Source organism: Lepidochelys kempii, chromosome 10 (genome assembly GCF_965140285.1).
Source record: "Lepidochelys kempii isolate rLepKem1 chromosome 10, rLepKem1.hap1, whole genome shotgun sequence".
Classification (NCBI taxonomy): domain Eukaryota; kingdom Metazoa; phylum Chordata; order Testudines; family Cheloniidae; genus Lepidochelys; species Lepidochelys kempii.
The window spans coordinates 52,207,797-52,221,819 of record NC_136389.1 but is presented as its reverse complement, the minus strand read 5'-3'; the positions used below and the strand labels follow the sequence as shown (position 1 = coordinate 52,221,819).

Genomic DNA, 14,023 nt, shown 5'->3' with positions numbered 1-14,023 from the left:
GACCTGGCAACCCTAGCCCTGCTGGCGGGGCTGGGGCTTCAGACAAGGCTCAGGAATCACACTGAAATGTAACTACGCTATAGTCCAGCCTATTTGTTTTATAGGTCTATGGTAAAGCTGAGCAGGTGAGCGATCTTTCGGTACTAGTGGGCTGGGACACTTCTGTATCTGTGCCGTGGATTTTGTAAGCAAGTCGTTTTTAGGTGAGGTGAAACTTGAGACACGCAAGACAAACCGGACTCTGGAAGGGCGAAGGGGGCAGCCGTGTGGAAAGCTTGAGAGCCCGAGCCCATCCCCGCGGCCCCGGCCCCGGCCCCGGCCCCGCCCCCAGGCTGTGGCCGGTGAGAACGCACAGGCGGGAGCGGGAGCGGGAGGGGGAGGGCTGACAGGGGAGGACGGGGGCCAGGGAAGCGCGGGGGGATGGGCAGAAGGAGAAGAAGAGGTTTGGAGCCAACTGTCTCCACCCTCACTCGATGTGCTCGGGGCTTGGCCGGCCGAGCTCTCGGGAGCAGCTGCTCCTGCCTGGCGGTGGCCGGGCTGAAGCCATGCACTGCTTGGCGCGGGCTCTGCGCCGAGTCTCGGGCCCCGCTTGGGGCTGGGGGCAGCGGCGGCTGCAGCGCCTGGGGAGCGGCCCGTGCCCACCGCGGGGAGCCGGCGCCTGGGGCTGGGGGGTCGGTCTGGGCCTCGCCCTGGGGGTGAAGGTGGCGGCCGGCTGCGAGCAGGAGGGGGACCCGCGGCAGGAGGCGGCGGGAGAGGTGAAGCCGCCGCCGCCTCACGGGGGCCTCGCCCGGGCCATCGAGAGCAGCAGGGACCTGCTGCAGAGGATTAAGGTGGCGCGGCTAGGGTCTCTCTGTGGGGGAGGGGGGGTGGCGTCCTTGGCCGGGGGAGGGGAAGGAGAGGAGGAACCCTTGGCGTCGTGTTTCCCAGGCCACAGCTGTAGGTGCTTGTCTTAAAATCGCTTCTTGCTACTTCCCTTCCGCCCCCACCCCCGCAGCCTGCTGGCACTTCCGCCCCCACCCCAGCGAGCCTTGCAATGACCGTAGGGTGCGAGGAGAAGGAGCCCCTGGCCCAGCGCTAGGCGCTGCGCAAAAAGAAATCATAAACCTGCTGCTCCTGCAGGGCTTTGGTGCGCAGACTGAGCGAGACTGGCGCCGGGTAACGTTACTCAGCTGGTGGGAATTCAGGTGTCACTTGCAGGGGGAAGACCTTTGAGACAAATGTGGTTATGAAGTTGAAGTGTTTGTTAAACTGCTTCACTGAGTGTTGTGTGTGTGTCTGAGCACTTTCAGAAACTTCCTCTGTGAAACCTAATCATTAGTGTTTAGGTTACTGGGGAGGAGAGCGGAACAACCCCAGACAGGCAGCGCACTCTTAGGAGTCTGGTCCCTGACTAGTGCAATATCTCCCCAGCCCAGGGAATGTATCTGTACTTTTCTTCTGTACACCTTGTCGTGTTATTTGGTCTGTTCACATCAGGATTTCACAGTAAATCACTGGATGTCATCATTGCTTGTATGTAAGAACTGTCAGAAGGGTCTGAAAGTACGTTTCAGTTACTGAATTCATTTACTTCAAGAAGGGCTGCCCTTAAAGGGGCTAATTAAACCAGTGCAGGCCTGACATACATAGTGGTAGAAGTCACTTCAGTAGTGAATACATGTGAACTCAGGGGACTATTTGAAGGACTGGAGGAGAACATAGAGGCATGTGAACTATCTAAATAGAATGTCATGATTCTTCTGAAAATTTGGAACTGAAGCTTCAGGGATAGTTTAAATCAGAACATCCCAGACTCACTGAAATGATCTGTGTTGACTGTCATGTGATATCACTCACATATTGCATCTCAGTTTGAAAAATGTTATGTTCCCTATCTGCAGTTGGTGTCGTTAGTATTAAATTAGTCTTTAAACTCCTTGGACTCTCATTATAGCTGTCCAGCAGTACGATATATATGCAGCTTTTCAAAGAGGATTTGTACAAACTCAGCCCAATTGGTATTTAAACAAAGTAATTTCAATAATCACGTACTTTCTGCTCATCCTAAATCCCATAAAAGCAGAATGTATGTTTGAATTCTGAAGCAGCAGAGCCCTTTAATGATTGTAGTATTTTTGTGACAGGATGAAGTGGGAGCCCCAGGCATAGTAATTGGAGTTTCTGTAGATGGAAAGGAAGTATGGTCAGAAGGTTGGTATACAGGAACTCAGTTCTGCATGTTCTTTAAAATTAATTTTTCATTTGGGTCACAAATGTTAAGTAATTATTGTTCTTCAGTTTGTGCCAGGTGCTGTCCATTAACTTCACAATCATAAAAGTACAGGCAGTCCTTGACTTTTTGACATTCGAGTTACAACAGAACTGCACTTACGACGTTTGTAAATTGACATCCCATTCCAACTTTGATGTTGGTTTTGACTTTTCGACGCTCGATCCCACAGCGTTCCTATGGGATTCGAGTTCAGACGTTTTCGACTTATGACGCGATTCTCAGGAACCAATTGTGTTGTAAGTCTGAGGACTGCCTGTATTATAAACTCTGCCCTAAAAACTACAGACAACAAGAAATAATAATAGTTCCTGTGGCCTTAAAATCTATAAAATGGGAGAGAGGTCCAAGTAAAGGGAAGAATAAAGTATCTCTGGAGAAGATAGTAGTGGTTGTAATTGAAAAACCCTTTTGGGGGATTGTTTATAAAGCATGTTGACAAGTGTGGAGGAAAAAGCCTATACTACTACTGGGAGGGGAACAAGTTTCACACTCTGAAGGCATTACAGTATGTGCACAGTTGAATAGTGATCTAAAATGGGATAGGGTAATTCCTAAAAGGTGAGTGGTGTCAAAAGAAATGCTTTAATATGAGGCTTAAGAAGGTGGTCTTGACTATAAACTGGCTCAAAATGCCTGACTTTAATGAGACTTACCAAAGGGAGGTAATGTACTTTAATCGTGCTTACATAGGTATATCTTGCATTGTAACTAATTTTGAGGAAATTTGCTGTTGTCAGTCATAAGTGATTTTAGCTGTAATAAGTGATAACTAGCAATCCAAACTTATCTTGGTACTCGCTCTGTTGAGTTAGGCTGAACGTGGCTTAAATTAAGTTTGCTTAATAAAGTCTTTCCCAAACTCTTTCTGCAAATGTTTTACAGAAGAGCTTTTCCCCCCAGTAGGCAGTATGGGAGACTCATGAAAGAGGGTGGATATTCTAATTAAAAAAAGAGAATATTTCCTTGGACTCTCTCCTGATCTACGTCTAAGTGAATACCTGCTGTGCACAATCATTCTGCCATACATCCTCCCCCCCCCCCCCCCGCCCCAATGTTCTTCTTCACTCTGCTAGGTACTCTTTTGGACAGAACTACATCATATTTATGCAGCTGCTGGTGGAAATAAAATAGTTGATATCTACAGATATCAAATTGATTGTTTTTGCTTGAGAAACAACTGTTAGTTTACAATTATATACTAGACATAATCTTTCTTTGAGAATCTACATAATGGTCAGAATAAATTTGAGTGGTTCCAATTCAGTGATATTTCATATACTAGTGGAGTGGTGATTAGTCTTCCTTTGGGAACATGTTGAGATTTGACAGCTGTAATCCTTTCAATAGTCATAAATTATTTTGCAGCTTATGTAGATCTCCCTGAAAAGACATGTCTAGATAGGTCTGAACAGAACTCCAATGAAGACTTATTTATTGATCTTTATTGACCCTACTTACTTATCTTTCCAAAAACATTTTGATGTTTGTTTCAGGCAACTAAGATAACAGAAACAAACAGTAATGCGTTTTGCTAAAATTCAATTATAGAGTCCCTGAAAGGCTCATTAGCAAGATTGTAATAGACTTGCCATTGTAAGCCAGTTTGTGGCAGAATCTTCAGGTATTCCTTCAAAAAGCTGATTTCCATTTTTCATGTGCCTTTTGCTGCCACAGGAGTGTGTGTTTGGTGGGTTTTTTTAAATGTGGCATGTGAAAATTCTGCCACAAAACAAAATTTCCTCAGATTATGCTTTTGAATTCAGAAGGTTTTGCAGCAGTGTTGTTAAGAGAAACTGTCAGTGCCACCAGCTGACCCAAGAAGGAGGAGTTGATGCTTCTCTGCTGCTTCAGCAGAATCTTCCTTCTGGAGACATGGAAAGATATTAGGTAGTGGTAGAACTCTCAGTACCTACCACAGTTGAGTCCTGCTCCATGATTGGTGTTCCTAGGCACTGTGGTAATACAAATAATAAACAATAATATCATAAAGGGGTGCAGGTTGTGGTAGATTCTTCCCACACCTTCATCCACAGGGCAGAGGTGAGCACCATTATCTTAAAATGAAGTCATGAGGTTGAAGGGGAAAAACATGGAAAATAACAAAACCTGTGTCTTCTGTAAAAATTCTGCCCAATTTACTTTCTTGCCAATCTGATCACAGTGATTTTAGACTTGGATGTGCTACTTTTGCAGACAGTTGAATGGGGAGGGGTGCAGCAGCTGCTCTCAGTAGCACAACATAAACATCTGGGTTTCAGCTTTCTTTAGAGGAGAGGACTTGGACAATATAGACTAGTCAATCTGATTTCTCCCTTTCCTTGTGTTTTGGCAAGTTTTACTGCTTTATGAGAATCTCATCACTAGACTGCAGCGTGTTAGGGGACTGTGTTCCACTTACGTACATAGACACATACAGATAATAAAACTGGTCTTTGCAAGTGTGCTGTATCTAGATCAGAAATAAACCAATAGTGCACTGCAACATTCCATATACAACTTAACCAGTGTAGTGCAGATTAAAATATAACACTCTGGTGAGTCCACTACTGAGCTTATCTCTGTGGAATTGCACACTACTATGCAGTAGTTCTAAGATATAGGACCAATATACTGGATGGAGACTACTGAATTTTCTTCATTTCTGATGTAAGCCCTCTTTAAGTCTATATCTGAAGAGGTTAAAAATAATTTATTAAACCACTATGGAGTTAAACTTTATTAATTGAGTTAAATGCTGTACGGTTGTATGTAAATTTCCTGTTTTTAACTGATCTTATTTTCTCTGTATAGAAGTTACATTGTATTTTGAAAGGAGTAATTCACAGTAGCTCTTTTAAAGAATTAAGATATGGATTTATGAATGTGGGGCGCTTAACTTGATTGACAGTCTAGGTTATGGTTTCTGAGGGTTTTTTCCACTGAATGTTTGCCCTTAAGGATGTATGCAGTATAGTTTTAACAGTATGGGTCCTAGAATATTAGAGACCAGGTGGGTGAGGTAATATCTATTATGGGACCAACTTCTGTTGGTGAGAGGGACAAGCTTGTCTGCCCTTAAGATATAATTTTAATTTTTCACTAAGCTACATTAGTTTTAAGTTTCATGTTGTCACAAGTCAGAGTGATTCAAAGGGGTAATGTAGGATGTATTTTCAAAAACACTCTTCAATGGCCTGACTCTGTTCCCATTGAAATCACTGTTGTTGATGTCAATGGGAGCAGAGTTAGGCCAACACTGAGCACTTTTGAAAATAGCACCTTTCATGCCTTTGTTTTACTTAGATGCAGAGTGTTCTGGAGAATTCTGGTAAACTTCTTAAGTTTGTGAACATTGTAAAATCTCAAAGAATTTTCTCTATATATGTAAACCCGCTAACAGTGACCTTTTACTCTTCCTAAAGGTCTGGGTTATGCTGATGTAGAGAACCGTGTAATCTGTAAACCAGAGTCAATTATGCGAATTGCGAGTATTAGCAAGTGTCTTACAATGATGGCTGTTGCTAAACTGTGGGAAGAAGGAAAACTCGATTTAGATGCTCCAGTGCAGAAATATGTTCCTGAGTTTCCAGAAAAAGAATATGAAGGTGAAAAGGTAATGGGACAATTTGTTCTGTAACCATTGTTGGTTGTCTGAGTTTCATGTCTGTCCCATACCTTCACTATCCACCTACATGCTTCAAGTGCACACAGCTTTATGCATGTTGTGCACCACACATAAGTTAAAAGAAGTAGGGGCAGGAAGCAATACATGCTACTGAAAAAAAGGAATGTTGGAAATTTTGTATCTTCAGACTAATATTTAAATATTTTTTCTCACTGGCTTTACAATAGAAGAATGGCGAGGAATTCTTATGTCTTCTTTTTTTCTTAACATACCAAATATATAAATTGCGGAAATAAAAGTTCACTTTGTATAGTATCTTTCGTTAAGCAAGCATGCACTTAATATTCTTCTTTTAAACTAGGTCACCATTACTACGAGATTGTTAGTGTCACATTTAAGTGGAATTCGTCACTATGAGAAAGATATTACAAAAGTAAAGGAACAGAAGGAAAAGGCCAATAAAGCCCTTAAACTAATGCAAGATGTAAAAAAATCTAACCAGGAGAAGGAACTGAAAGAAAAAGAAGATAAAGACACTGAAAAAAATGACTTTGCTGAAGCTAAGTCAGAACAGGATGGTGAAGCTAAAGGCCAAAATTTAAAACCTGTCAAGAGAACAAAGGAATTTGAACATGAAGAGTATTATTTGAAAGAAAAATTTGAAAATGTGATTGAGTCATTGAAAATATTTAAAAATGATCCTTTATTCTTTAAACCAGGTGAGTTTCTATTCTGTTTGATCAAAAGTTAATATTTTTTCTTTAAGTTCTAGATTTTTAGTATACATCAGATTGTAGTTTGTCTGATACATTATGTGGGATTGAGACTTTACTGAGACTAAACCAGAAGATTCATTTTCCTGTTATCCAATGAGAGCCTCAAAAGGGAGTGTTCAAACCATGTTCTAACTACCTGGTCACTTTAAATATGCCCTGCAAAGGATTTAAAAAAAAATAAAATTGGGAAACTTACTGAATATAGTTACATTGGTGCAACCCCCGGTATGTATGCAGTTATATCGCTCTAAAGGTGCTTATCTCAGTATAGCTTATTTTTCATAGTTTCAGAAATAAACTGTACTGATTATAAGCACACCTTCTACTAGTATAAGTACATTCACACTAGGAGTTGCACAGACTTAACTATCAGTTTGTAGACTGATAAAGAGGTAGAAAAATTGTGTAGACAAGCCCTTAGATGGAATATAAAGAGTCCTGGAGAGTGGGTAGAAATAGATTCAAGTGAGTTCTTTCAGAATAGTTCCATATGCTGCAAAATTTGCCTATTGAATTACAAAGGTTAAGGTATATTGTAAATTTGTTAGCTGACTCACTGTAACAGACACATGACCTTTTGATTGAATTTCAACATGGAGACCTTGTAAGATCAGTCAAATCAATCTTTTCCCAAAAGTCTTTTTTCTTAATTGAAGTTTTCTTTGGCTCTCTTGCCTCTTCTTCATTCAACAACATGAGTTTTTTTAGGGTAGGTAAGCAACCAAACAAGTTGTTTAATCAATGGATCAAGAACTGGTTAAGAAACAGAAAACAAGGAAAATTAAATACTAAATTTTCAAATCGCCAAAGGCTAATTACAGAGCGATTCACAAATTCTTACTAGATTTTGAGGTGTTTTTTATAATTATTTAAATTATATGGAAATGGAGATTGAGTAGTGAGGTAGCAAAATTTGAAGATAACAAAGTTAGGGTAGTCAAGGCCAGAGAGAACAGTGAGGAACTTCAGAGTCTTAAACAGGCTAGGTGAACAAGCAACATAATGGCAAATGAAATTCAGTGCTGATAAACGCACAGTAATGCCGATTGAAGTGAGAAAATTAAACTACTCATACAGTTAGTTTAGAACCCTATAAGTTGTATCAATTTAAGACAAGGACTTGGGCATCATTGTAGATGGCACTGTGAAAACTTTTGCTCAACGTGTTGCTGCAGTCAAAAAGGTAAACAAAATGTTAGGTTGCATAAGGAGAAAGGGTTGTTGAAATATTATAATTCCTCTATATAAATCAATGGTGTGGCCTTATCTAGAATACTGTGTGTAGTGGTGGTCACCACATTTCTAAAAGGATATTGCAGAACTGGAGGGATTCAGAAAAAAGCACTAAGAATGATAAAGGGTGTGGAAAAACTCTCATATTAAACAAGATAGAAAAGATTGGGATTGTTTATTTTAGAAAGAAGATGAATAAGAGGGGACAAAAGTATAAACAATAACAAACAATATAGGGAGGGTAGATCGGGAACTTCTCTGCCCATTTCATAACACAAGAAAAAGGGTACACTGAATAAAATTTCAAGAGTGGGAAATTCAAAACCAATAGAAGGAAATACTTTTTCACACAATGTGTAACTAAACAGTGGAATTCATTGCCACAGTCCTTGAGGCCAAGAACTTATCCAATTATTTTTTTAATTTTTCTGTTTATATGGATAATAAGACTATCCAGAATTAACCTTTCCACAAGATTAATGACATTAAACCTCATGCTTTCAGGGCTTTGCCAGTCTCTAACAGAGATTAGGAGGAGACCTAACATGGGGGTCAGATTGCTCTACATCTGCCTACTCTGGGTTTCTTACACATACCTGTGAGGCATGTGGTGTTGGAGACAGGATAGTGGAGTAACTAGACCTTTGTCTATATCCACTATATCAATTTCTATGGTTATGTTCTGGGTCTTTATTTATTTTTTAAATTTTAACATAGATTAAATAAGACTTCCTTGGTTGACTATTCAGTGCCATGAATGGCTTTTAATCGAATTTACCTTATTTTTACCCTTAAAGTTTTATCTGTCACTGTTACATACTTACATCTTATTTATTAGTTTGTCTTCTGGTGAGTATGGGTATTTGAATAGTAGCTATTAAAAAGAACAAAATAAATGCAGGTCTTCCTAATCACATGAGTAGAATTTGGCTGATGCTATATTTCTGTGTAGAGTTAACATAGAAAAGAGAATAATAATTTTTAATTCTGTATGTTTCTGATTACACTGTGGAGAAGCTAATATTGATACAGTGTGATGGTATAAGATGTATTGAGAATAAGTGTGTTCTGACAAAGTTACATACAGATCCCTGTGTAAAAACTTTTTGTTGAATAGGAAACTTCATAGGAAAAGATCACAGATGGAAACATTAAACTTTTCATTCAAGTGGTATGTAAATAACCTGTCTCATTCTCTCCTTCCATTCCTCCCCTCCCCCCCCCCCCCCCCCCCCCCCCCCAAGGAAGCCAGTTTTTGTATTCAACTTATGGCTTTACCCTTCTGAGTGCTGTGGTGGAGAGAGCTTCAGGATGTAAATTTACAGACTACATGCTGAAAATGTTTCGTGACTTGGATTTGCTGGCAACTGTCTTGGATGACAATGAATCAATGATATACAATAGAGCAAGGTAAATGAGAATGAAATTGCACCCTTATTCCTATGCTGGCAACTGCTTGCTCAAGTTCTTCACTGTTAATTAATGTGTGTTTTTAAAAGCTAATTCAAAGATGAAATGATTTGTTTAAAATTCTTAATCGTATGGCTAGAAAAATGGCATTATGTAGGGCGATTTAGAAAAATTAATTGTGATTAATCGCGCTGTTAATAGAATTCCATTTATATAAATATTTTTGGATGTTTTCCACTATTTCAAATATATTGATTTCAATTACAACACAGAATACAAAGTGTACAGTGCTCACTTTATATTTATTTTTTATTATAAATATTTTCACTGTAAAAAATAGTATTTTTCAATTCACTTCATACAAGTACTGTAGTGCAATCTTTTTATCATGAAAGTTGAACTTACAAATGTAGAGTTGTGTGTAAAAAAACAAAAACAAAACAAAAACAAAAAACAAACAAACAAAAACCCAAACAAACAAAAAAACAAAACAAAAACCCTGCACTAACAAATCATGTAAAACTTTAGAGCCTACAAGTCCATTCAGTCCTACTTCTTTTTCAGCCAGTCGCTCAGACAAACAAGTTTGTTTACATTTGCAGGAGATAATGCTGCCTGCTTCTTGTTTACAATATCCCCTTAAAGTGAGAACAGGCTTTCGCATGGCACAGTTTTAGCCGGCGTTGCAAGATATTTATGTGCCAGATGCACTAAAGATTCATCTCTCCCTGCATGCTTCAACCACCATTCCAGAGGACATGCATTCATGCTGATGATGGGTTCTGCTCGATAACGATCCAAAGCAGAGCAGACCAATGCATGTTCATTTTCATCTTCTGACTCAGATGTCACCAGCAGAAAGTTGATTTTCTTTTTTGGTAGTTTGGGTTCTGTAGTTCTCGCATCGGAGTGTTGGTCTTTTAAGACATCTGAAAGCATGCCCCACACCACATCACTCTCAGATTTTGGAAGGCACTTCAGAGTCTTAAACCGTGGGTCGAGTGCTGTAGCTATCGTTAGAAATCTCACATTGGTACCTTCTTTGCGTTTTGTCAAATCTGCTGTGAAAGTGTTCTTAAAACAAACAGCATGTGCTGGGTCATCATCCGAGACTGCTATAACATGGAATATATGGCAGAATGCGGGTACAACACTGAGCAGGAGACATACAATTCTCCCCCAAGGAGTTCAGTCACAAATTTAATTAACACTTTTTTTTTTTTAAATGAGTGTCATCAATATGGAAGCATGTCCTCTGGAATGGTGGCCAAAGCATGAAAGGGCACACAAATGTTTAGCTTATCTGGCACATAAATACCTTGCAATGCCAGCTACAAAAGTGTCATGCGAATATCTGGTCTCACTTTCAGGTGACATTGTAAATAAGAAGCATTATCTCCCATAAATGTAAACAAACTTGTTTCTCTTAACGATTGGCTGCACAGGACGTAGGACGGAGTGGACTTGTAGGCTCTCAAGTTTTACATTGTTTTAGTGCAGTTATGTAACAAAGTCTACATTTGTAAGTTGCGCTTTCACGGTGGAGATTGCACTACGGTCCTTGTATGAGGTGAATTGAAAAATACTGTTTTATCATTTTTTACAGTGCAAATATTTGATAAAAATAATATAAAGTGAGCACTGTACACTTTGTATTCTGTGTTGTAATTGAAATCAATATATTTGAAAATGTAGAAAAACATCAAAAATATTGAATAAATTTCAATTGGTATTCTATTGTTTAACAGTGCGATTAAAACTGCAATTAATTTTTATTGCAGTTAATTTTTTTGAGTTAATCACGTGAGTTAACTGTGATTAATTGCTGCCCTAGTATTACGATATTGATTCCATAAGTTCAAATTTATTTTCAAGTCCTAATGTTTAAGGATTGATCACACTTGTTTCCTATTGTGAGAGTATATATTTTAAGAAGGGAGAGGTAGGAATTCTGAAATTCACATTTGTTTAGTTCAGTTGGGTGAGGAAGTGAAGGGAAAATAAGGATATAATAACCCCCAAAATACTGCTACAATTATTTCTATAATAAGAGTAGAAACAATAAAATCTTGTTATAGTGGAGATAGTTGCATCTATTTCTTTAATCGTTCATTTTAATTGCTCTCCAAAAATGTACGTTAGGAGATTTCTTGAATCTCATCTTCTTTCATTTATTTGAAATCTTCTTTAATCTGCCTATGTCACTTGAACCTACACATCATAAAGAATGATTTCAAGTTCTTTATCAGGCTTCAGTTATATGCACTGAGGGGAGAGTATGTTCATAGAACTTGAACAACAGTTATAAAGAAAATAAATTTCTTTTTAGACTCAAAATCCATTATAGTTGAGAAAATACTTATGGATTTAAGTTTACAAAATCTTTGATTACAGTATTGCTTAAACTGAAAAAAAAAAATTGAGGGGTTTAATTTTAAAGTATGCAGACACCACAATGTGCTACTGTTCCAAAATGTTTCATAGAACAGTAATTGTATAATCTTCCTATACTATTCCAGAGTTATTTATAAATTAGACTCTTTAAATGCCAATGAGAGCACCAGAACACTTATAAATATCCATATCTAAAAGAACCTTTTAATAGTTTGCCATTTTGGTAGCTTTCAAGAACGTTAAGGAGGAATTTGTATGAGTTCGTATTTAATGGGTTAGCGTCGTTCTTGCTGCTTCCCTCACCAATCTTATTTTACTGAGTTACCTAGTTACAAAAATCACCCACAAGCACTGAACTTGAGGTTTGTTGACTCAGCTGTTAAATTTTGGCACGGGACGAGGTTTCTAACTGAGTATCATGAGCAGATTATAGAAAAACCTCATGGGTATCTGCGTTTGATATCCAGCTTTCAGATTTCCTGTGTTGGAAAAAATACTTTGTGTTCTTAATGGAGAATGGTTATTCAAGTTAACTTTTTTTTTGTTAACTCTAAAGCAGTGGAAATAGTACTCCTATGAAAAGATAAGTAATTCAAGTTCAAGATTTATAAAAGTTCATTACATCCTTAATTTAAATGTGTATACATGGACTAGTGTATTGGTATTACTGCTTCAGACATTAGTTGTTTGTTTTTTTAATTTACAATATTGTGATCTGAATTTTGCAGCCCCTTTACAAATGCACATTAGAACAAATTGCAGACAGTGATAAAATAATATAGATAATAACCATAATCACATCAGCAGCTGGTGGTTGTATGTGTATGTGGCAATGCTCCTATTGCTCAGTTTATGAAAATTACATTATTTTTCCTAATGTATTTCATTGCTTTGATGGAGGAGGAGAAAATAATGTGTTAAGGAAATTGGTCACACTGCATGGCCAATTTATCTGTTCTTGGGAAACTCACTTATTTCACTTGCTTAAGTAACTTCCATCGGTTCTCAAGGTGTAGTAAAATATAAAGCAAGTTCTTTCCTAAAAGATGTGCTTGGCTAAGCGTCAGTATAGTAGTGGCAAATTAACTGTAACTCAGTGAGCCGCTGCGATCATGAATGTAGTTATAATGGGCTGATCTTGCCAGTTGCTGAGCATGCTGCAACTCCAGCTGAGCACTTTGAGGGTAGCAGGTTGGTTAGCAACTGGCGAGATCAGGCCCTTCGTTCTAATGTATTTTTTTGGGGCGCTTGTGATGAGACTTTAGTTTTTGAGTTGACAAAACATAAGGTAACTGTGCATATCTAGTATTGTGGGGAAGGGTGGGTGAATGCAAGCCTTAGCCAACCATTTTTTCTTTTCAACCCCAGGTAATTTTACATGTAGATAAGTTTTTGCATCTGATCAATAGTACTATGGCTGTCTTCTAAAGTTAAACCAGGATTTTTCCAATCTCTTTATTCTGCTGATCTCTTTATAAGAGAGCTTCCCTCTCTTTAGTAGTTTAGCACCCTTCTCAGTACCCCAAGGCCCTATTATTATTGACTTGCAAAATATTTCATTCTGCAGACCACTAGACAGGGCTTTGCAGGGTAAAGTATAAGAACTGGTAAGGCTAGTCAACTAACAAGCCTCTGTTTTTACTTAGAGGGTGGGGGTTTTATGCCAAAATGTGGGCTCCATTTTTTCCACTTAAACTGTGAAAGAATTTATTTGATTCTTCTCCTTAGATTTGTTCCTTCTTGGCCCCTGTATTCCCAGCTTTGCTGGAAACTACTTCATCTGCACAACTATTTTCGCTTCCAAGTCCACATTCAACTATTCAAAGTGAAAGTTAGTTAATTTGAAATGTCTTCCTAAGCTCTCTTTTCTCTTCCTTTCCTTCCCTTCCACTTTTTCTTGTCCCTTTTTTATTTCATTTTAGTAACTTTATTATTTTATCATTGTCATTTTCTATTGTCTGTGTTTTCATAATCTTTTTCCTGGCTGGCTGGTTAAGTCTTTTTTCCAAAAGTGTGAAAAATACTGTTTTGCAAGTGATCTCACCAGTAGTGAGTCAACTTGGTGAGCAGGCAAGATCAGCTCTGCCCTGACTTTGTTTGTTTGTTTAGAAACCAAGACAATTTCACTGAGTACTGAAACAGAAAGCAGAGGTAATTCATGTAAAACGCTGAGCCGCCATAGTAATTAAATCCCCTTTGCATGTCCACATTGTAGTCCTTGTGTCGGCAGTGTCTGTCCTCACTTGCATCGATGCAGGCAGCAGTGCACCCTGGATAGGTATTCAGCTGTGCAATTCACCACTATCTAGCTCAGGGTGTTTTGGGAAGGGTTTG

At 38.7% G+C, this 14,023-nt stretch overlaps 1 protein-coding gene across 2 annotated transcripts in view; it reads left to right on the top strand.

The window, feature by feature from the left end:
• Positions 1–473: 473 nt before the first annotated feature.
• LACTB (lactamase beta) overlaps positions 474–14,023 on the top strand; it is a 33,720-nt gene continuing 20,170 nt past the window's right edge. The window contains exons 1-5 of one of the 2 annotated variants that reach the window (XM_073303586.1): positions 474–830; positions 2,124–2,190; positions 5,674–5,864; positions 6,238–6,595; positions 9,130–9,295. In XM_073303586.1, coding sequence (XP_073159687.1) covers positions 474–830; positions 2,124–2,190; positions 5,674–5,864; positions 6,238–6,595; positions 9,130–9,295 — 1,139 coding nt within the window. Of the gene's footprint in view, positions 831–2,123; positions 2,191–2,265; positions 2,509–5,673; positions 5,865–6,237; positions 6,596–9,129; positions 9,296–14,023 lie in introns of those variants that run through there. The other variant, XM_073303587.1, reaches the window with a different exon arrangement.